Source organism: Lygodium microphyllum, chromosome 4 (genome assembly GCF_053477565.2).
Source record: "Lygodium microphyllum isolate KBCC chromosome 4, Lygodium_microphyllum_v1.1.10, whole genome shotgun sequence".
NCBI classification, from domain to species: Eukaryota; Viridiplantae; Streptophyta; class Polypodiopsida; order Schizaeales; family Lygodiaceae; genus Lygodium; species Lygodium microphyllum.
In genome coordinates this window covers 102,683,532-102,706,938 of record NC_141138.1, presented here as the reverse complement: position 1 = coordinate 102,706,938, position 23,407 = coordinate 102,683,532, and the positions used below count along the sequence as shown (strand labels likewise).

At 40.9% G+C, this 23,407-nt stretch overlaps 1 protein-coding gene across 1 annotated transcript; it reads left to right on the top strand.

Moving 5' to 3' along the window:
* The first annotated feature begins 841 nt into the window (after positions 1-841).
* LOC148037408 (pentatricopeptide repeat-containing protein At1g06140, mitochondrial-like) lies at positions 842-4,976 on the top strand. The gene is made up of 2 exons (XM_087676319.1): positions 842-1,121; positions 1,206-4,976. The coding sequence occupies exons 1-2, from the start codon at positions 966-968 to the stop codon at positions 3,252-3,254; spliced, it is 2,205 nt and encodes a 734-aa protein (XP_087532445.1). The 5' UTR covers positions 842-965; the 3' UTR covers positions 3,255-4,976.
* Positions 4,977-23,407: the final 18,431 nt, after the last annotated feature.

The window sequence follows — 23,407 nt, the reverse complement described above, 5'->3', positions numbered from 1 at the left end:
AACTACTCGTGTGAAGCTTGTGCTTTCAAACCGGCGTAAAAAACACTTTACTTCTTGCTTTCCTTGAGATGCATAAATTTAAAACCCAACATACAGATGTACTATGCAGATGAGGTGGAACCACAACACCCCACCAAGATTGACCATTATGAACCATGGGATCATCTCATCTCCTACTCTCTAGCTAACACCCTCTATGAGGGTGACAACACTCATCAACAACAAGACTCGTTAAAAGCATATCATTCAACTAAAAAAATCACACTTGTCAAAGCGTAGTGTGTTAAAGCATAGTGTTCTCGTTCCATGCATTCATTGCTGCTCTTGTCATAGTTCAAATTTTAATAAGCGTTGCATTCAATTTGAATGGCACTAATAATTTGGAAAAATAAGAAAAAAATAAAGAAGAAGAAGAATAATAATAATAATAATTTGAATAATTCGAAAAAACAAGTAAAAAGATTAAGGAAAAACATTATTAGTGTAAAAAGAAGGTTTTAATGTGATAATTCTTTTGTGTAGTGAGATGCCAATTATGTACATGGCAAGGAGGTAAACAATGGGCTAGGTTCCATTCTAAGAGATGGGCATTTAAACAACACACACTACACAAGAAGTGTTAGACAAATTTCTGCTATGATTGTAAACTAGGCGCTCCGCGCCTAGACTCGCCCTGGCACTTCACGCCGGGGCGGGCGCGATATTTGTGCATCCAGCACCCGCCCCTGCATTCTCTTTTTTCTTGTGGGGGAGGTTGGGGGCTGCCACGTGGCACCCGCCCCCCCACCTCTCCTTAACTAATAGTATAGATTACAACATCATGATGCCTAAATGTCAAGAACTTCTTGTGGATGTACAGGGTCTGTACATAAGGACCCTGCATAGAACTTTGCTCAATTGAATAATGTACCAGTGCACTGATCGGCCTATGCAGAGAGACTTCTCCTAATGGTTCTCACTTCAAGATGATGATATTGCCCTCCTGTCATTGCTCGCGAGGCAGCCTCTCTTCTCCTGACTGCTTCAATAGCACCCTGCAACCACAAGATTACTTACCAGCAGCAGCAATATCAACATCAACAGACTGGGACTCCTCGTGGAAGGAATTCCTTTACAGCAAAGTAAGTACTGAAGCAACCCTCCCCTCGCTTTCGATGCTCATGTCTGTATCCGTTTTATGAGAATGCATATGCGGCTGCGCACAGACAAATTCACAGTTTGGCCAGGGAGAGTCCCTATGGATCGATGCTTGGTACAGTCCATGCTGGCTACCAAGAGGGAAAGGGCCGCAACCGTCGGCGATACAGGAACAAGAAGGAGAAGAAGGAGGAGAAGAAGAAGAGTTCTACACAGGGAAAACGATTAATTTTACAATGAGAGGTAAGGGAACCAAGTTTGAAGAGAACAAGGGGGAGGCTTTGATGAGAAAACCAATAAAGCCACATGAGAAGAGTCAGCTGCACACACTCGTTGCCTCCCTGAAAGCTTGTGCCAAGTGCAGAGATTTGCACACAGGCTGCAGAATACATGCTGACATTGTCAGAATGGGGTTGCTCAAAGATAATGAGTTCCTTGGAAGCAGCCTGATCAGTATGTATGCCAAATGTGGCTCTCTTACAAAAGCGCAAGAAGTGTTCAACAAGATTTCAATTCGAAGTGTAGTGTTATGGAGTGCACTAATTGCAGGATATGCACAACATGGGGATGGTGAGAAAGCATTGAAGTGTTTTGAGCAGATGCAATTTGAGGGCCTAACTCCAAACTCAGTAACTTTTGTTTGTGCCTTGAAAGCCTGTGGCAGCATAGGAGCTGCAGAAAAGGGCCAAGAAATACATGCCGAGATGATCAAAGAGGGGTTACTGGAAAAAGATATTGTTGCTGGCTCTGCATTGGTAGCTATGTATGCTAAATGTGGCCTTCTTGAAAAAGCACAAGGAGTGCTTGACATGCTTCCAGTACGAAATGAAGTCTCCTGGAATGCGCTAATAACTGAATATGTCCACCATGGACATGGTGAGCAAGCACTGAAGTGTTTTGAACAGATGCAACATGAAGGTCTGTCTCCTACTGCTGTGACCTTTGCTTGTGCTCTAAAGGCTTGCGGTATCATAGGAGCTGCACACAAGGGCCAAGAAATACATGCTGAGAGCATCACTGAGGGATTGCTAGAAAATGATTTGGTTGTTGGCACTGCGCTGGTAGATATGTATGCCAAATGTGGCCTGCTTACAAAAGCACAAGAAGTCTTTGACAAGCTTCCAGAGCGGGATGGTGTTTTGTGGTGTGCACTTATTACCGGATATGTGCAGCATGGGCATGGTGACCAAGCAGTGAAGTGTTTTGAACAAATGCAACTTGAGGGCCTCTGTCTGGATGCAATCACCTTTACGTGCCTGTTGAAAGCTTGTAGCAGCATAGGAGCTGCAGAGGAAGGCAAAAAGATACATGGTGTGCTTGTCAGAGAGGGGTTGTTGAAAGAGAATATTCTGGTTGGGAGTGCATTGGTGGATATGTATGCCAAATGTGGCCTACTTGCAGAAGCCCAAGAAGTCTTTGACAGGCTTCCTGTTCAGAATGTGGTCTCATGGAATGCACTGATGGCAGGATATGCTTTGCTTGGACAAGTTGATGGCGTGTTCTACTTGTTTGAGGAAATGGTGAGAGTTGTAGAGCCAAATTTGGTTACATTTACTATTCTGCTTAATGCCTGCAATCATGCAGGCCAACTGAATAAGGCTCAAATGTATTTTGGGATCATGAGCACAGGTTATGGTCTTATGCCAATATTAGAGCACTACACCTGCATGGTTGATCTCTTTGCCCGTTCAGGTCACCTTGACAAGGCAGTAACAATGATAAAAGAAATGCCATTTACCGCAGATCTTACTGTGTGGCTTATTGTGTTGGGTGCCTGTCAAAAATGGGGAAATTGGAAGGTTGGAAGACTTGCCTTTGAACATGCGGTGCAGTTGAATGAAAAGGAGGCTGTTGCCTATGTTTGCATGAGAAATATATATGCAGATGCAGGGAAGGAAGAGGATTCAGATAAATTTGAAACTTTGAGAGTGAATAGGCAGCCATGGACAAAGCCAGGACATCAGTGCTGGACTGATGCAAGTGGTATGTTGCATTCGTTTTCTGTCAGGGGTAGTAAACAAGCACAAACCAGAAGTAATAACTTTGTAGATGATCACGAAGGTAGGTTCGATTGCACCCACGTAGGCATGGAGAACATATTTTCCATGGATGTTTAAGAGGTGGTTACAGGGAGAAGTTGGATACTCTATGTGATACACCTTAGGGACACTTTGTATGATATTTAGACAAGCTAAAATTTCTTCTGAAAGATGCGAATCACTTTCATACTTTTGCTGGTTGGGAATTCTAATGCTGGTGATGCAAGTGCAACAATTCTTTTTGAGTATTGATGCCAGACTCCCAAGGTCAGGCAAGGCACATCTTTGTATGCTTTCAGTTTGTGTTCAGAATAATGGAGTCAAAAGGCAAATACAGCTGCTCGTTACAGGAACTTGGTTGTTACAATGTAAATGTTGCCTTCACCATGGCATAAAAGCAGTAAAGGAGTATCATCATTGTACAGAGTAACAGTCAGTCCCCCTTGAACTGCTTTATACTTTGTTGAGATGACATGCATGGCATTCACGTATGTAACAGCAGTGGCATAGTGGCAGCCACAACAGCCAAGGTTGTGCTGTTTGTATGAAATGCAGTTCAGCATTCTGCTGGATGAGACTCATGATGTTTTACCTGCCAGGGCAACAGTAGCATACTTGGGCCAAACATGCATGGGTTCATAGTTGCTACAAGGATACCGCCATTCAGGCCTAACAAGTGTGCTTCGCTCCATTAGCAAGCAATCCCAGGCCAGCCATACAACATGATAAGCATGAGAGCAGCTGTTAGAGCAGCCTCAGCCGATAGCAAGTGCACAGTTGCCATATAAATCCACGGAAACCTACTAGGTTTGCAAAGGAAGACAAGGAAATTACTCGAAGTTAAGTGTTAGGAAACTCCAGCTATCAATACAGAAAAACAGTCCAGAGCATCACTCCTTGAAGTTTAAATAGTTATAAGACAAGCCTTTTAAAATTCTCTACATCAGTAATTTTCTCGTAAAAGCCCCATTAGGTTTCATGAAAAAGTTATGTTATGCACTAATAGTTCCATGTGTTGATGAGACTATGGATGCTAGTGCAAGACTTATTTACTCCCTACGGTGCTGTGAATTCTTCTGAGTTTCCTTGTTCTTGAGTTTGCTACTCCATGCCTATGGCCTTGACATACTTTTTATTTTTGATTGAAGCACCTTCTGTAGACCATTCACAGAGCTCACTGAGCCGTGTTTTTGGGCTGCCATATGCCATAGTGACGAGTGCCTCTACATGCATGGGAACTCTTGACAGTGCAATCTCTGCTGTGTTTTGGCTGTACTCTGTTTCTGCATCTCTTCTTTCCTTAATCTTCTCTGCTGTGTTTTGGCCGTATTATCTCTTTGTTACTCTTCTTTCCTTTATCTTCTCATCCTGTCCTCTCCAAATGGAACCCTGTGCTGTTCCTCTGATGATAAACTTTATGGCCTTGATTACCTAACCTAGAGTGCTGTTATGAGAGTATGGTTTGTGCAGAGGCGATTATGGTACATGGCTTTAGGAGCTATTGTATAGGCCTGGACTCCCAACTCTTCTAGATGATTTGGATCATGACAACTAGGAGGAAGTTGTGCATACATGGGATATAGATGATGCTCATACGTATTTTACTCTTCTCTGATGTATTTCTAACAAGGATCTACTAGTGGTCACCTCTTGCAAGACAGCTTCAGAGGTGTGGGAGAAGCTTGAGGTGCCGTATGAGGCTCCGTCAACCATGTGTGCAGTGACTCTCTATGGTTAGCTCCAATAGATGAAGTCTTTCTCACTTTGTGTTACACAAGTACAGGATCAGCTTTGACACACGTAGTCCATGCTTTGAGAGGTTGCTCCCTCCGGAGTTTGATAGGTGTTCGAGAGAGTGAGCCAGTGCTAGTGCCCACACAACCGGTGTCTCATTGTTGTGTTCGACTATCTCACATCTTGGTATATGGATTTCATTTTCCGAGCTTTCTTTTGAGTTCTTTGCAGTGTTCTTTTCTTTTGTTGTTTTATATTTGACTATCTCACATCTTGGAATATGAATTTCATTTCCTCTGCATTCTTTTGAGTTCATTGTAGTGTTCTTTTTTTTTTTGCAGTCTTTCTTCTTTCTTGTGTTGTGTAGCCTATTCTAGCAAATTCTCATGCTTTTATTGTTGCACCCACTTATGAAACATCTACCTTGAGAGAGATTTTGACCATGCAATACATCCCCTTTGCGGAGACACTTGATAAGGAGCCTCTATATGGAAGCTTGATAACGAAAGCTTGGTCTTTCATAGTTGGAGTAGCTGATGATGCCACTTAGTCATATAATCACGAAGAAACCAAACTTTGTTTGCTTTCTCAATGGCCCACCTCTTATCCTCAACCATTTTTTAGTAATTGTGATTGGTTGATTGTTTTAGAAAATCCTCTAGTTTTACAAAAGCCCAATCCAACCTTGGGGGATAAAGGTTGAAAAGTCAACAAAGGGGAATGTTGTCGAAATTGATCCTCTAAGGTGGACCAAGTCAACGTGTAACTTAGAGATACTCGAAGGTACTAATAAATATGATGAAAGTACTATTATACCTGAGATCGAGTTAAGAGTGATAGCATCTTGTATAGTCTTCAAACCCAATCTTGCTATCTCAAGCAATCAAGCAACCTAGATATGGGCCAAAACCTCAGCTCATGAGAAGTTAGCTTTCTTTTTTGAATTAGGTAAGGGTTGAGCAGTAAAGCAAAGAATCTCCTTGCCATGAGACAATTGGGTGAAAAATAACAAAAAGGCTATGAAGTTTTGAGTGGCTATGTCAAATTCAAATCATTTCACCATGAGGCATGGATAGTAGTGTGGCTATGCACTCCCTATCAAACCGAAGTATACATATCACTCTTTGTACAAATCATTAGAGTGGATTATGCATTGATATACATGCCCGAAGTTAGACTAAACACACTCCAAGTAGTCATTGCTCTATCCAAATTAGACTTCTCAACCTTAAGAAACATAAATGAATCATATATGAGAAGCTGCATCAAACTTAAGCTCCACTTAAAAGAGCTAGTCAAATTATCTAACCATCAATAACAAACTTATCCAACAAGGAGAGCCTTTGATGAGTCAGTAGTGCAAACAATAGAGGACTAAGGGGAGATCCCCAATGAAGGGATTAAGACAGAGCAATCTCTTCAGTCACCCCCATATAGCACTATGCATGCAACTACTTCATAGTGATGATGGTATCAATAAGAGATGTCATGCGAGAATCAAAACCCCTAATAGATATTAGCTATTGAAGAAAGTGCCAAATAACATGATCAAAAGCGTTTTCAATATCCCATTGAATCATAATGTGTTAAAGGCTTTGGCTTAATCTATCCCTAATTGAATATTCAAAATATTATACATGATATTCGATCCCTTGATGAAATCATACCGATGTGGGTGAATCAAATGTGGCAAGACTTTCTATAGCCTATACGCAACAATCTGAGAGGAGATTTTATACAAGGATCACATAGTAAAAATGGGCTTCCATTCCTTCAAACTTTAGGTAAAGAGAACCATCACATTGCAATCTTCTAGCCAAAAGGCATGCAATCCAATATCCAAATATAAAGGTGGGCCAATGGGTCCTTAAGCTATTCAATTTAAGTTGAAAGAATTAATTAGGCAAGCCACCCCAACTGGGGCTTTTCTTACGAGGAAGATGGGACAACATCCCCTCCACCTCCTCCTAAAAAATATTCAACTCCATAAAATTTGTCCATTTAGGCTTCACTTGGTTATGAACCATGTGTGAAATATAATGATGAGCAACATGATTTGCATTAGTGAGAATATCATGGACCCAACATATATTTATAGTACTCCAAACACATGTAAATAATAGACCTAGGCTCATGACTATGGTGCCTTGTGCATCCAATAAACACAACATTCTTATGTGCATAATTTTGAAAAAGGCGAGCCAAAAAATGATGAATTTGATGATTATTATCATGCAAGGCATCCAAAATGGCCAATAGGTTATATTTTGCACATTGCTCATTTTGAAGAGCTTGGACTCTAAATTTCAACCACTTCGAATAAGTGGCCAATTCATCAAATGTATCCCCAACTTGTTGCAAGGTCACGGAATGCTCAAGTGAAGGTTGTAAATGTTGCAATTTAGCTTTAAAAATGTATGCTTATTATTGAACCCCATATTCTTGAGACAAAGTGCATGCATTCTCCTCAAAGTTTTTGATGATGCATTCATTCTCCCAGATAGGACCTATTTGGTAAATGAAGCAATCAATTGTTGCATATACCATGAGAACTAATCATGTAGTAGAAAAGATTGATTGAATTGCAAGGGCAAATAAGCCAACAGGGCCTTGAAGGCATCCACTGGCTAGTGATTCCTTTTCAAAGGAAAACATACGTCCTCTCCAATCTAGCCCAAGTATCAGAATGTTGAAGAGAATGATAGGTAAATCTAGGCTCGAAAGGATGGAGCCAATACCACATATCTTGTTTCAATGGTGAGGCTACCAGAGCATTCCATGCTTGATACTTAGGACCATCCATCAATGAATTGGGTGAAATTGTGTGGTTTGTTTTGGGTGCACATACACATACCAAACATAGAGTCTTGTCCTCATACATAATCTTCATTATTAATATCCCAATAAAGCAATGATGGTTTTAAGGAAGAGTAAACAACTAGTATAATATTGGCTCTACAAGGAGCATGATCATTGAAAACCACAGTATGACCTTAGATCTACAAGGAGAATGAGCATAGAAAAACATAATAAAGCATGTATACACATAAATGGAACCAACCATTGAGTGTTGCTTATGTTCCACTGCATAGAAAATATCTCAATTACCATGAAAAACAGCTTTACATTTTATGTTTTTTGCTACCAAATGATACAGTTGACCTTCCATAATGCTATCCCCATGATATACATGTGAGAGAAAACTATTGTTGTAGTGCTTTCCCCTTGGTCTTTGTAGGTTTGCATGCCTAGAATCTCTCTATCATCTCACTATGAATGACATCCACGAGATTAGGTATGTCATGGAAATGTGTGTTTTTAATGCTTAGTTTTGGCATTATTAAGTTGTGTACATGTGAGATGCACATGTGAAGTCCAAGTCTATGAAGTCACCATGCCATGCTAAGTACCTCAAGTAAGTAGTGGGGTGACATCAGCAAAAGTTGTAAAACATTAAGCTTGGATAGGTACTTGTGGATATTGGGGGTAAAGGTGCATGTGCCTAGTCGCCCATGTATTAGTTACACTGACAGTACACACATACTCGCATACTTGTACACTACAAGTGGTGGGCATCCATCACTGTCACTTCATTCTTCGTTCTTTGAGTGACATTTGAATAAAGGAAAGGCTGGTCACATATTATGACTGTTGGAGTTCCCACATCTTGTGTGTGTGTGTCTTTCTCTTGCTCTTGCCCTTCCACCATAGCTCTTGCTTCCGCTCTATGCTGCCACTTCAGGGCTCACCTCCCTTCAACTGGTATTAGAGCCATTGCACCGGCATTGAGGAGAACTTCCCCTTCAACTTACTTTAGCTTGAGAAAAGCTTTAGCTTGAAGGTTCCATAGTAGTTCAACCCTCTTCTTCCTGAGGTATGAATCTTGCTCCCGCTCTCTTCTTTCCTGGTTGCTCCCTCCACTTGAGGCTTGTTTTGGAGCTTCAAGACCATTTCTTGAGCCTCACAAAGTGCTTACTGGAAATCATTGCCACTAGTAGGACCAACAACAACATTAGCGTGATTTGCACCTGTTCCTAGACTGGTCTTCCTTGCTTCTCCTCCAACCTCTAACATGCTCTTGGCACTCTTGGCGTCCCTGATGATTATTGACAACAGCTCTCGGCACTTGTATTCAACATTGGGCATCAGTTGGAGCTCTTGGTATAATTGATTCACAGTTTGTGATAGTTTGCTATCATATAGTTTAGGACAACACTTCATTCATTTTCTGGAGGTCACTTATGCTTCCCGGGAGATTATTTGATGCTGGATCATTTGGGGATGTTATGCCAATGTATTGGAATGCTATTGGGACTTATTTGAGCACCCTTTTGCTCAATTTTATAGAGGTTTTTTAATTGCTGTAATAAGCAAGGATGGATGCTATTTTACCAGTGAAAGCATATGCCTATTGCTCTTGGGTGCTTATCGACAATTCAGGGTTTATACCGATGCTTATGGTTCATGTTACATGCTTTGTCATGCTTCCAAATTGGTTTTGAGTTGAGATTGAAGCTTTGAATCTTGACATTGGTTGGCATTCACTGTTATGTATGGTTATTTGTTGCTCTAGTCAGAGCTTTGCAAGTTACTTGGGTCAGATGCTCCCGGATATATGCTACTTGGATCTTGGATGTATGGATGCCTTCCACATGATGTTTTGAGCTTTGTTTCCTCGTCTAGCATTCAACTTTTGTTCCAGTGAGAGTTGCTACTTACTTAACACTTGGATATTACATTGAGCATTCGGTTATGCAATGGAGCTTGAGGGTCTTACAATGAGATCATGGGATTTAGTGACATGTACATGCTCTTGTCATGCTTTATGTATGCAGTTGATGCTTAGTGGGCTGATCTGACATTTCTCTTGGGTTGACACCTATCTCTATCTCACGATGTTGTTAGTGATGTATGCATATTGGTTATAAATCAAGCTTCAATTACATTGCTCAGTTCGTTGTGCCCTTGGTTGGTGGTCTCTTTTGTTACCCACTCCATGCATGATGGTTATGCCTATGGGATGCATCTCAGTCAGTCTGACACACTAATACCTTAACAATTGTTGGTATCAGTGGTATATTCACTCACTACTAGTTGGAGCTATTCTTTAGCAGTTGCAATTTGTCTTATATTAGTGATTGTCCATCTTTGCCATTGATTTCTTATTGTTATACTACATTTTCAACATGCTATAATTGTAGTTTACTGCACTATTTATGCGAGCAGTTACCTTCATTGACAATTCTTTGCATTGATTTTGTGGATAAACCATTACTCAGTCACAGTAGTCCTTGTTTTCAACTTGATTTAGTATTGATTTTAGGTTATTTGCAGTAATTACAACAGCCTGCTTTGACAGCTTGTGCACTTGTTTGCCTTCATTATGGTTGGTGGCTTAAGTGATAGTGCTATTTATAATATTGACAAGTTGGATGGTACCAACTACTGGAGGCCCAAATCTAGCAAGTTTCAGTGCAAAAATATAGGTTAGACCCTTGAAACATAAGGGTGTCAAGCTCAAACTTATTGGTGTGGAGGATTGGGTTGAATTAGGTGAGGCATGTAAGTCTACCATCATATTATCCCTTTCTAAGCAGGTGTTCTATAATGTTGTCTCTAATGGGCACTCCACATGGAAATTATGGGAAAATGTTTGCAATGTCTATGACAAGCAGAGCCCCACTTCTCAGATGTATTGGCTGAAGCAACTCATGGACCTTAGCATGAAGGAGGGCACTTCTATGTTAATCCACTTAAATGAGTTTCATTCCATTATCAGTCATTTGTCTTCGTAGGGGTTTGAATTCAAGGATACTCTTCTTCCCTTGTCCCTCTTAGTTACATTGCATGAATCATGGGATACCTTTCGTATTGCTATGTGTGTCAACATATCTACTGATGGGCTACAGTTACAGGATGTAGAGGGTGCACTCTTGACTGAAGAGGTTAACAAAAATAATGTTAATGCTTCTCACATCTCTCATGCTTTGACAGTTAGAGGCACTAATGGTAGGGGAAATAATGACCGCCGTGGGAGAGACTCTCAACAGTGGCGCTTTCAGTCACGTGGACAGTCTTGTAGTAAGTCTCGTGCCATAAGTCCTCCTTGACTTGTCATTACTGTGGAAAAGTAGGGCATATTCAGCCACAAGGCCATAAGATACGTGACAACAAGCACAAAGAAAAGGACAAGGGTAAAGCATAGGTCATAGAGAGTGGTTTCACTCTTATCAAAGTATGATTGGTTTTGTTTGTTTAAGTAATGACTTGGCATTGGAGATAGTTGGTATTGGTGATGTCTAGATGCAGTTTGATTTAGGTTGCATGCTTATTCTTCATGATGTACATCATGTACTGGCTCTCATGAAGAGCCTTATCTCTACTAACACTTTGGATGATTAAAGGCATGTAGTTTCTTTTAGTGATTCCTCATGGATGATTACAAGTGAGCATGTCGTTGAGGTATGTAGGGTGACATTTCAAGAGAAGCCTCCTACTATTGTATAGCCAGCTAGACAGCTTGTCACAAAATAACTGATCCCCTCTAGTGGCCCAAGTCCCTAATGCTCCATAGGATGTATAGGTCCCACATCCTATCTTGAGGCAGTCTACTAGAGATAGACAATAGCCTATTGTTGGGGGTAAAGGCCCCCGTGCCTAGCCACCTGTGTATTACTACACTGATAGTACCCACACCTGCACACTGCAGGAGACATGGTCCATCACTATCACTTTATTCTTTCAATGACATTTGAATAAAGGGAAGGCCAATCACATATTGTAAATGTTGGAGTTTCCACATCTTGAGTCTCTCTCTCTTGCTCTCTTCTCTCTTGCTCCATCTACCATAGCTCACACATCTCTTGCTTCTACTTGCTCATGCTTCCACTTGGGCTTCTCCCTTCAACTGGTATCAGAGCCTTCTTCTCCAACCATGAGCTTGAGCTCAATCCGACATTGCTTTAGCTATCATTCAAGTTACCTACATCAGGGTTTCACCATTCATATCCATAACTCTACCTCTTGAGGTTTATATTGAGCTCTCATTGCTCTAGGACTTCTTAGAATCTATTGGAGCTATCTCAGGGCATTCTTGAGCCTACATTGAGCTTATTTCAAGGAGTATTTAGCTCAATATTTAGGGCTGGAAATACAAAAACGTTTTTTTAGTTGTGGCCTTTTTCAAGCACTTGTGCTTGCTCAACCACTCTCTGGCATTGGACATGGGGTTTGCCATTGTTTACCACTCCTCTCAGCATTGACCATTACATTGAGCATTGGTTTTGAGACATTGAGCTTCAGCTATTAACTGTGCAAATAGGGAAGCATGCTGTTATAAAATAGGGACAACCATATCTTCAATGTTTGGAGCTCGCATATGCTTCCTAGGATGCCTGTATACCTATGTTTTGTTGTGAAAACTTGGGGGATCATACATCGTTGGCTTGAGATGATATTTGACTAATTCGAACCCATATTTGGCTTAATTTTATTGTCATTTTTATTGCTGTAATAAGCAGGGCTGAATGCTATTTTACCAGTGAAAGCATATGCCTATTGCTTGTTATTGATGCTACTTGGGATGATACATTGATGTCTATGGTTGATGCCACATGCTCAGTCATGTCTATCATTTTACGCTGTACATACAGTGGATAGCAAGCTTTTAACAGGGACAGTCAATGCCTAATGCTCTTTCATGATATTCGGGCATTCTATCGGATATGTTGGTACATGACATTGAAGCTCTATGCTTGGTTATGCTCTTGAATGCATTTGAGCTTTGATTTGAGCTTAGGAAATTTGACATTGGTTGTCAATTACTTCATTGGATGCTTCAGAGGTCTATGACCTTACAAGCTTGAAGCTTTTATTGGGTCTTATGCTCTTGTTTATGTGCTTGATGTATCTTGGATGCTTGGAGTGCCACTCACATGAGGGTTTAAGCTTTGTTTGCTCATTTGGCATTTGACTTTTGTTCCAATGGAAGTTGCTTAGTTGACACTTGGATGTTGGCACTTTGCGCACGAGTGAGCCTTTTGCTCTTGTTCATTTTGATGTCTGTGGACCTATGCCCTATCATTCGAGTACTTTGTCACATTCATTGATGATTACTCACATAAGGTTTGGCATATCTCATAAAGCTGAAATATGATGTTTTGGATACCTTTCATCATTGGGTTGCATTGGTTGAGAACCGGTCTCGGTATAGGCTGAAATGCATATGTCCAAATAATGGAGGTGAGTATATCTCTAAAGCCTTTGAGAAGTTTTGCAATGAGATGGTATTAAGCATCCGTTGACTGCCTTGTACACCCCACCCCAAAATGGAATGGCTGAGCACATGAACATGACAATACAGGAAAGGATCCATAGTATGCTTAGCCAAGCAAGCTTACCACAACAATTTTGGGTTGAGGCAGTGTGACTAATGTCATACACTTGATCAATCAATCTCCTTGCAGTACTATTAACTTTCATGTTGTTGAGGAGATGTGGTCTGGAAAACCTCCCTTGTATGCTCATTTGTGTGTCTTTGGTTGTGAGGCTTTCTACCATGTACCCAAGGAAAAGTGCATAAAGTTGGATCCTAAGTCCGTGAAATGCATCTTTCTTGGTTATGGGGATGTGGATGAGATGGGCTATTGCCTATGGGATGCATATGCTCGAAAATTCATTCACTACCATCATGTAGTTTTCCATGAGGAAAAGATACATAAGTAGCTTTAGCGGATAGTTGAGATACATAGGGTTATATTTTGGGAGGAGCCTCTTGCTCCCATACAACCAACTAGATAGCCTACATCAGCAACATCTCTGATGCTCCAGTGGCCCATGACAATGATATTAGACAGAATATGCAAGCTCCTCAACTTGCTACCTCCTTGAGATGCTTTGCTAGAGCCAGACATCCTCTTGAGCGGTTTGAGACCTCTCTATTGATTATGTGATGGTGACAGATATAGGCGAGCCTCTCACTTATGACGAGGCCATGCGATGTGGTGATAGTCACTCTTAGGAGACGGAAATGTACAGAGATTGACTCTTTATAGAAAAATCATATGTGGGAGTTGGTTCCTTTGCTTGGTGGAAAGCGTGCATTGCTATGCAAGCGGGTGTACAAGTTGAAGAGCACCCTTGGATGCCCCAAGCCTGCCTATAAGGCCAGATTGGTTGCTAAGGGTTTTAAACAAGAGCATGGTGTTGACTTCGTGGAGAAAGTATTTTCTCCTATAGACAAGATGACTATCCTATGCATTTGGTACTAGCATTGGTTGCTCAGCTAGACCTAGAACTCTATCAGATGGATGTTAAGACAACTTTCGTACATGGGGACTTACATGAGGAGATTTATGTGTAGTAGCCTATTAAGGGCTTTGGGAAAAAGGCAAGGAACACCTAGAGTGTAGATTGAGAAAGAGTCTTTATGGCCTTAAGCAGGAACCTAGGGAATGGTACCACAACTTTGATGCTTTTATGCATTCACAAGGCTATACACGCAATGATATGGATCCATGTTTATACATGAAGAAGGCTCATGATAGCAACCTTTTGATTTTGGCACTCTATGTGGATAACATATTGATTTTGCTGAGGGAGCTTCTAATGAGTTGGATGCTTTGAAAAGTCAGCTCAAGAAGAGCTTTGGGATGAAAGACATGGGACAAGCCTCACATATTCTTGGGATGTGCATTACGTGTGACTACTCTCGGGTGCTCCAGAAGGTCGAGATGGCCAATATTTGTTATGCATCTGCAGTGGGCAGTTTGATACATGCCATGATAGCAACTTGTCTTGACATAGCTTTTGCATGGGAGTTGTGGCACGCTATATGGCTACACCTAGCATTCAGGTGGCATTGAGATGTTGTCAAGGATATCATGAGGTACCTGAAGGGCACAACAAATATGTGCATATGTTATTGTGGCCAAGATATAGGAATCGTTTGACTTTGATTATGTAGAACATGTAGACAGTAGGAAATCCACCTCTGGCTATGTGCTTACCTTTGCTGGGGTGTTGTTTCTTGGATGTCCAAGGTACAAAAATGCACGGCCCTCTCTACTATATAGAGGTTGAGTATGTTGCAATCATTGAGGCTTTCAAGGAGGCTCTCTAGTTAGGTCGTTTGGTAGTAGACCTTGGTATGACTGACGTGATCCCTACACTGCATTCAAATTCTATGAGTGCTATCCAATTAGCTAAGAATCCGATCTTTCACATGAAGGCAAAGCACACTGAGATGCGGAGCTACTTTATTAGAGAGATCATTGAGGAAATTTTTTTTGACCCTTTCAAGATCTCAACTAACCAAAATCCTATAGATCTGCTCATGAAAAGTCTCTCAGTAGAGCATTTTGCCTTAGGAAGTTGATGGGCATTGGATGAGATGAGCTCTATTACTCATCCTATTTTTAGGAAGGTGATCGGCATTGGATGAGATGAGCTCTATTACTCATCCTATTGTACTCTATGTACACATTGTACTTTGTCATTTTTTTATTGTTCCCTCTTTACTTGAGGCACATTCACCTTTACGTGAGAGGTTATTGGGAGTAAAGGCACTTGTGCCTAGTCGCTCATGTATTACTACATTGATAGTAACCACACTTGTCCATTGCAGGCAATGGACATCCATCATTTTCACTTCATTCTTTATTCTTTCAGTGATGTTTGAAAAAAGGGAAGGCTGGTCACACATTGTGACTCTTGGACTTCCCACATCTTGAGTCTCTCTCTCTTGCTCTCTTGCTCCACCTACCATAGCTCACATCTCTCTTGCTTTCACTTGCTTGTGCTTCCACTTGGCTTCTCCCTTCAATTGCGTGGGGTTTGAGCCCTCTATAGATTATGTTATGGTGACAGATGCTAGTGTGTTTCTTACTTATGATGAGGCCATATGTAGAGGTGATAGTCACTCTTGGGAGAGGGCCATGCAATCAGAGTATGACTCACTGCAAAAAGATCATACATGGGTGTGGGAGCTCTTGCTCACAACTGCTAAGACCCACAAATTGCTTATTATTTCAAGCATTTCAAGCCAAGTGCAAGTGCTACCTCTCACATAGTCATGCATACTCCCACACCTATGAGTGTAGTGAGCTTACCTTCATGCATGATTGAGTTGCCTCCTCCCACAAGCTCACGAGTAGCTCCACGATCAAAGGTGCAATATCAAGTAAGCTCGATCCTCAAGCTCCAATCTCCAAGCTCCATTGCTATGTGGCGAGAGAAGAGAATAGAAGAAGAAGAGAGGAGAAGATGGAGAGCTTCTCCACCATGGTTCCTCACCCTCACACACTCACTCCCTCACTTTCTCACACTCCCTCTCTCAAGCACAAGCACAAGCAAGAAGAAGAAGAAGAAGAAGAAGAAGAAGAAGGAGGAGGAGGAGGAGGAGAGATAGTTTTGGCCACATAGAAGAATAAGTCGCCCATCCCTTTTTTACATGACCGACTATTTTAGCCTAGATTCTATTTCCCTAGTTTCTTCCTATTTACATTGTTCCTTCACCCATACTCGTCTACATTTACAAATTGCACATGAGGGAGCCTGGCGTTCTTTTATAAGGATTTAGGGTGCACTTTTATATTTAGGATGCACCTTTCTCCTTTTGTACTTGCCTTGGAATTTTAATTTTGCTTCGTGTGCTTTTAGCCCTTTTTCTCTTGTTTTTTCATTGGGCCACTTTTTTTGATTTGTCATGTATATTTTTTATATGCTTTTGCTTTCTTTGTACCGAGGCTAGCATTACCACCCTCCTAGTCGAGTACCAGTCCCATGACACTTGTTGGTGAGGGCTCGGGTGGTTGAAGGGTTTCCATGTGGGTCGAGGATGGGGCTCGGGGGAGATTGGTTGTAGAGAAGAAGCATAACAAAATGAATGAGAGATTGTAGCGGTCGAGGATAGATTGAGTGGGTGATGGAGGCCTCCGAGGTTGGTGCTTGATTGCGGGTTATCGAATGTACCTAAAAAGGGAAAGAAAGTGTAGTGCCTAGGGGTGTGTCTACCTCACTCTGCAGTGCATGATGGCCATACCAATGGAGTTGGGAGTTGGGTCACAAACCTTAGGCAAACCCAGATGTTGTCCCACACTTGAGGATCTAGTTTTTGTACAAGAGGAGATATTGTGGGTGTGACTTAGGGAGATAGGTCCGAGTAGTGTAAACTCCCTATCCTGCCCTTGATGTGCCCTGAGTGTGAAGTGGGGGAAGGGGCTAGCGGATATAATGGTCCGTAGGTGAAATGTTTGAGGCACTCTAATGGTATATGAGAATTCCATTTTTTTCTTTTCTTATACTTCATTGTTTGCCCTTTCTTTACCTTATTTCTCTATTTTTTTTTACATTTAATACATTGGGAGGGAGCACACTAGATGTCATCCCTATGCTCTTCTCAAGAGCTACACTGCGAGGGGTCCTAAGGGACTTCGTAAGGAAGGGCCTACTCGGCAAGTAGAATTTTATATTAATGCGTACATTTAGGGTATCATCAATAGGAAGGGGTGGGTGCACTTGGTAAAGTAGCTATCATTCATATATTTGAGGATGGCCATAAAAAAGGAAGGTAGGAGCACGGCCCTCATTATGAGGCGAGTAATCACGTAGCTATCAATTTCTACATTTATATAAAAAAAGAATGGCGATAGTTGGGTCTCTTCTACCGTGGGCTTTTTCTTGAGCAAAATCATAAGTACCCTAAGATAATTGCATGTAGTAATTAAGGCGAAGTCGTGGTAGGATGAAACTCGTCGAGGAAGTGCATGATGGATGGGCGAATGTCCTGCTCAGTGAAGATTAGGCACTCCTCTGGACTCCTTGCATTCATGTTGTAGATCCTTGGGAATTTGTATACCTGCCATGCACATATGGGTTATAATCTATCTTTATTCTTTGTAAATATGGCATGTAGGTGGGATCATTGTGATTGTCTGGTATGGTGCTGTAGAAGGCCATATCAAGGTTGGAGTCCTATAAACATTGCCACCATTTCGGTTGGGATTCCTATCCACTAGTGATCTTTGGAATCTCCCAAATCTTATCTTGCCAATAGTCAGCAAGCTCCCTTTGCCATCTTATGGGGTGTCTTGCTCTTTCCTCTATCCATTTATTCCTTAGCCGTTGGGCAAGCCTGATCACTTGCTCTACCACTCTTAGCGACAAGACCATGTCTAAGACGCAAGGGTAATGGAAGGAGAATTCAAATGGTTTGAATTTGTTCTCTCACTGCTCCTAGATAGCCAGTTCTTGAGCCCAGTTTACATGATATTACTCTTCTCTTTGTGGGATCTGGACGTTAGGAACTTGCTATGGCCTTGCTTGGAGTTTCCTTTGTGCTAGCTCCACCTCCTCTATCTAGTTGTGCTTTCTTTCTTCTAGAACTCTCTTAGGGGAGGCTTCCTCACCTTGCTCTTTTATTTGTGCCTGCATCTACCTGTGGTGGGCTCAGCTCATGTGACTGGTCTTCTTCGTCTTAGCCTCGCTCGAAGTTGGCCCTTCTTCTCTTAGCGGTTCCATTGGGGCTATAGTGGATGATTGAGTTTTTTGTTTTGGCTCTTCAAATCCTAATTCTTCTAGCTCCTTTGTCGATAGCCCAGCCTGCCTCTCAAGTATTTTTATTGTCACTCCGTGCTTAGGGCAATGCTCTCTTTTGGTGCCTTTTCATAGAGACCATATCGCAAGGTTCTCCTCGTAATTTCGAGCTTCGTTCTTAGCCCTTGTATTATCTCGTCACCCTTGGCTTGGGTCACCAAGATCATATTCAAGAAGGCTTGTTGTTGGACTTTTAGACCTACCTCCACTACTTTCTCCCTTTCTAATGCCATGATTCATTCACTTTCCACCAAGGCAAGGCATTTGGCAAGGTCTTTGAGTCTTCTAGCGGTCTTTTCCTCCCAAGCCCTAGCCTTTTCCTCCATCCTTTATGTGGTTTGATTCTAGCATTGAGACAGTGTCATTATCATCTATTTCTGCTCTTTCTAGATCCCAAACATCTCCTCTTTCTATTGTCTGAAAAGTGGTTCATTTGCTTTGCCAATCATTCTTGCTCTAGGAGGGCCACATGGAGTTGGTTTTCCACCTCTGTCAGCTAACACCTCGTCTCTCTGTGCCTTGGCTTGTGTAGTTCTTTAAGCAGTTGTTCCTTTTTTGTTTCTGTTGTAGTTTCCTTCTTCTTGCTCGAGATTTTCGACATGATTTTTTCCTTCTTCCCTTGGCTCGATAGGTTTGGTTCCTTTTGGGTCAGTTTGTTTCTCATACCAAGCTAGCTTACAATCTTGTGGGGATGGGCTAGAAAGCAGTTGCTCTGAGGGACACGCATGCCATTCATGGTCTTGGGCAACCAAATTCAATTATTTCCTTCGTAGTAGCCTTGAGCACACAATAGGGCTTTGAGCACCCATTGTGGCTTAACCAAATTTAATTATTTCCTTTGTAGTAGCCTTGAGCATGCAATAGGGCTTTGGGCACCCATTGTGGCTTGACTATTCATTGGGTTCTATAGCACCAACTTTGTTGTGAGGTTCTGGGATTATGTGTTTGTGTGCCAATTGGCTTCTAAGAGACCACGATTGTCATTTGGGTACCCATTTAAGCTACTGCTCAAATAAAGTGGCTTTGGGTGCGGTTGTGGGGGGTTGTAGCCGGTTTGTTGTGGTGGGTTGGGATAAGTCACAATCCCCCTCCTTAGGCTTGGCACTAAGTTGCTCTATCACTGCATTGTGGCTTTAGATGGAGCCGCATTGCCCTTGTTGCTGAAAGCCATCACTATCCAGACATTGCCAATGGTAAGCTGGATATGGTTCGAATCCCTCTCTCTCCTACTATACATTAAAATCTCTTTGTGGAAGAGAAATAGCCACTAGGGGGGGACGACTTGGCCCGTGTAGTAGGCATTTGGTTACCATCATCCCCATATTCCTTTGACTTATCACCAGGTCTATCCAAGTCAAGGGATTATATAATTGACTTTTGTATGCTAAGATTGGCGCTACTACTTACTTACAAACCCTTGTTTTTTTATTCTCTATTCAAATAGTCCCAATATTACTACCAACGTCAAAACCCCTTGCTCTTTTGGGACCCATGAAACTGGCAAAACAAGGATCTAGTGACAATGAGTGGGAAGATCAAACAATTTAGAGAAGGAAAGATCTATAGATTTTGGATTGTTAATGAATGAGATCAGATGGTAAAAGTTTTTCATATGGATATTGACCCGTGCAAAATATCCTTCCTTAATTAATCCAGTTAAGAATCAAGCATAATCAAGGGAATCAACCCTAACATCATCTTCTAGGAAAACATTCCTTTATTCCCATGGCAACTTATCATTATAGATCCTCGCCACGCATTTACCATCAAACACAAGCACTTGGAATAATCATCCAAACCACAATCCAGCAATCAATCGATTGTAAAAGCATTTAGCGTGTCATTCGGTTATCCAACAAAACAATGGTATTCTTTTTCAAACATTGCAGGAATAGTCGTGATAACCTTCCACCGCATGTTTACTCTCCCCCTTGGGATCAAAGAGTGATTCTACATAGGAATTACTTAACACTCCTTTCAACTAAGATTTCAAAAACTGTACAAAACATAAGTTATATTAATCACTTATATTGATCGATAATCCATCCCTCTTCCCAATAGGTACAAAAGCATATGTCTTTCCTTCGACTAAGGTTTTCCCAATCCCTAGAGTTCTCCTCTTGCCTTTGAGGATTGTAATTCGTACCTAGCCCAATCCCCAAGTTGGGTTGATAAAGGCAGTAGTTACTAGACAGTCCCCAAGGCATCCTAGTTTTAGTCCTTATGATTGGTATTTGTGCTAACTATGCATAACATCAAGGTTCCAATCTACCAAACATGAGTTATTAGTTTGTGTTGTAAGCAAGATATTGGGCAAAGCCTAGAGCTTCAAAAATGAATTTCCTTAGGCTAAATCACTTATCATGCCTTTCATCAAATGTGCAAGCTATGTCATACCAACGATGTGGTGGAAACATACCTATTATCGTGAGGACGGAAAGACAGAAACGCTTGAAGCCTTATATGTTGTTTATGAGTTTGGTATCTAAATGCAATTAACTTCTCTTAATACACACATTTAGGGAATTTGATCCTTCAAATACTTACCATGCAGTTTATCCTTTTCAATGTCCTATTCTTGAGCGGCATAATACGGCCCTAACGTGTCTCATGCAGTTTATCCTTTTCAATGTCCTATTCTTGAGCGGCATAATACGGCCCTAACGTGTCTCATGCAATAATCGAGCAAGCATCCGCTAATTTGAAAATACATTACTTACGATCAAAACCGCAGTTGGGTTGGTAGTGGTGCCCTTGCCCTGAGGCTTTGTCGTGGTTTGTGGGATTGCCACCCGCACTCGACATACTTCGCTTGGGGGCCATTCCCGATCTTCCTTGCTTTAGGTGTTATTCCCACAGGAATTTCAGCAGCCTCTCGAGCAGAAGAGGGGGGAAAAAAACTCGTAGGATAGGGATTTAGTTTGCAAAAAAGGCAATAAAACTCGGAAAAAGAAGGAAGAGGAAACGTGTGTGGTCAGCCTCCTCTAAGGAGGGGAAGAAAAAGGATCTTTCTCCCCCTCTCTCTCTATTTTTCCTTCTTCTTCTTCTTTCCCTCTCTCCCTCTTTTTCTCCTTCCCTTCTTCTTCTCCTTCTCTTCTCTCCTTTCTCTCTCCCTCTCTCTTACTCTTCTTCTCCCTCTCTTCTTCTTCTTCTTCTTCTCTTCTTCCTCTTCTCTTCCATTAGGAGAAATATGGACTCTCTTTTTTTCCCCTTAAGGAGTGAATAAAGAAATATAGGCCTAACCAATGAGAGAGCTAGGATTCCAGATTCATGTAACATGAATCTTCTAGCCATATCTTGGCCCAAATCTTCCCTCTGCAATAAAATAAGGGGAAATGTGGGGAATACAATGTTGACACTTCTTAGAAGTTTGTGACTCGAATTTTCATTTTCTTATTTTTTTATGTTTGACTTCTCATTTCTCCCATTTTCAGTTTCCCCCTCTTTCTTAGGTGGAACTCAAATTTATCATATCTCTTTCCCCCCTTCTTCTTCCCTGACGAAATCTTACAATCTCATTGTTGCTTGCCCTATCTATAACCCTGTGAAATTTCATTTCCTCTACACAAACATAGAGTGAGTTTCACATGTTTTATGAAAGTAGAGCTTGTTAACCAAAGTCCTAAGATTTTCTTCACAAAACTTTACAGGTATATTGTTCTTGTCCATGGATGTTCTATGGTAAAGTTTTATCTCGTTTGGACAAAACCTGTGCAAGTTATGTGCATTCTCTAACATGTAATTTCTTTTGTTTTGGTACTCTAGGAGTCTCTTACAGCCAATAACAATTATCTTTTGAACACTCAACTTCTTCTTCAACATCTTATGGTTTCTTTGTAAGCAAAGCTACAGGTATATTGTCTTGTTTTTTTGTTGCTCCATGGTTAAATTTTATCTTGTTTGGACAAAATGTATGCAAGCTATATGCATACTGATTGTTTTTTTACTCCCAGAGTCTTTGAGGGTGAAGAATAATGATTTTTTAAAGCCTCAACTTCTTCAACATCTTTCGGCTTCTTTGCAAAGAAAGCCACAAGTATATTGCCACTTTTTTCTATTGCTCCATGGTTAAGTTTCAACTCATTTGGACAAAGCCTATGTAAGTTATATCTATGCTTTGACTCTATATTTCTTTTGTTTTTGCACTATAGGAATTTGTTAGTGAAGGAACAATGGTCTTGTTATAAGTAAACTTCTTGTTCAACATCTCTGGGCTTCTTTTTGAAAAGAATTGCAGGTACAATATTTTTTTTAATTGCTCTATTTAAATTTCATTTCATTTGGAGAGAACATTTGCAAGTTATACACATGCTGATAGGTAACTTTTCTATTTTGTTATCATAGATGTCTTCACGGAGGAAAACATCAGTAACATACTTGCAGTGGAGGTTTGCAATAGGAAAGATAGTGGTAGTAATTGGATTTGTGATAAGTATTATAAGTTGGATTGTATTTTGATGCACCCAAGTACTCGAGGGAGTTTCAAGGTCAAGCATAAAAATGTTGCAAACAATAGCAAACATTGGAAATGTAGAATTTTAGAGTTCAGAAAAGTGTACAATGGAACAAGTACAGTAACAGAAGTGTTGATCCAACATGTTTATATGCACAAACAAATCTCTGTACACGATAAGAACTACATTGCAAATTATTAAAAAAACAATAAGTTTTTAAATTTTATCATTGTTTATTCTTTTGCATCAGAGTTGTTTTTAAAAATCTTTGCAGTGTTCTAATTCAATCTTGTTTTACTAACAGCTCTATATCCATCAACTTTGCATGAATGGAAAAATGTGGAATGTTTGAGCGGCAAGATACATGTTTGGCATGAAGACATAGGTTCTTTGATTTATGATAATAACTTTGCAAGTCAACTTGCAACTCAAAATATATTTTGTTATAAT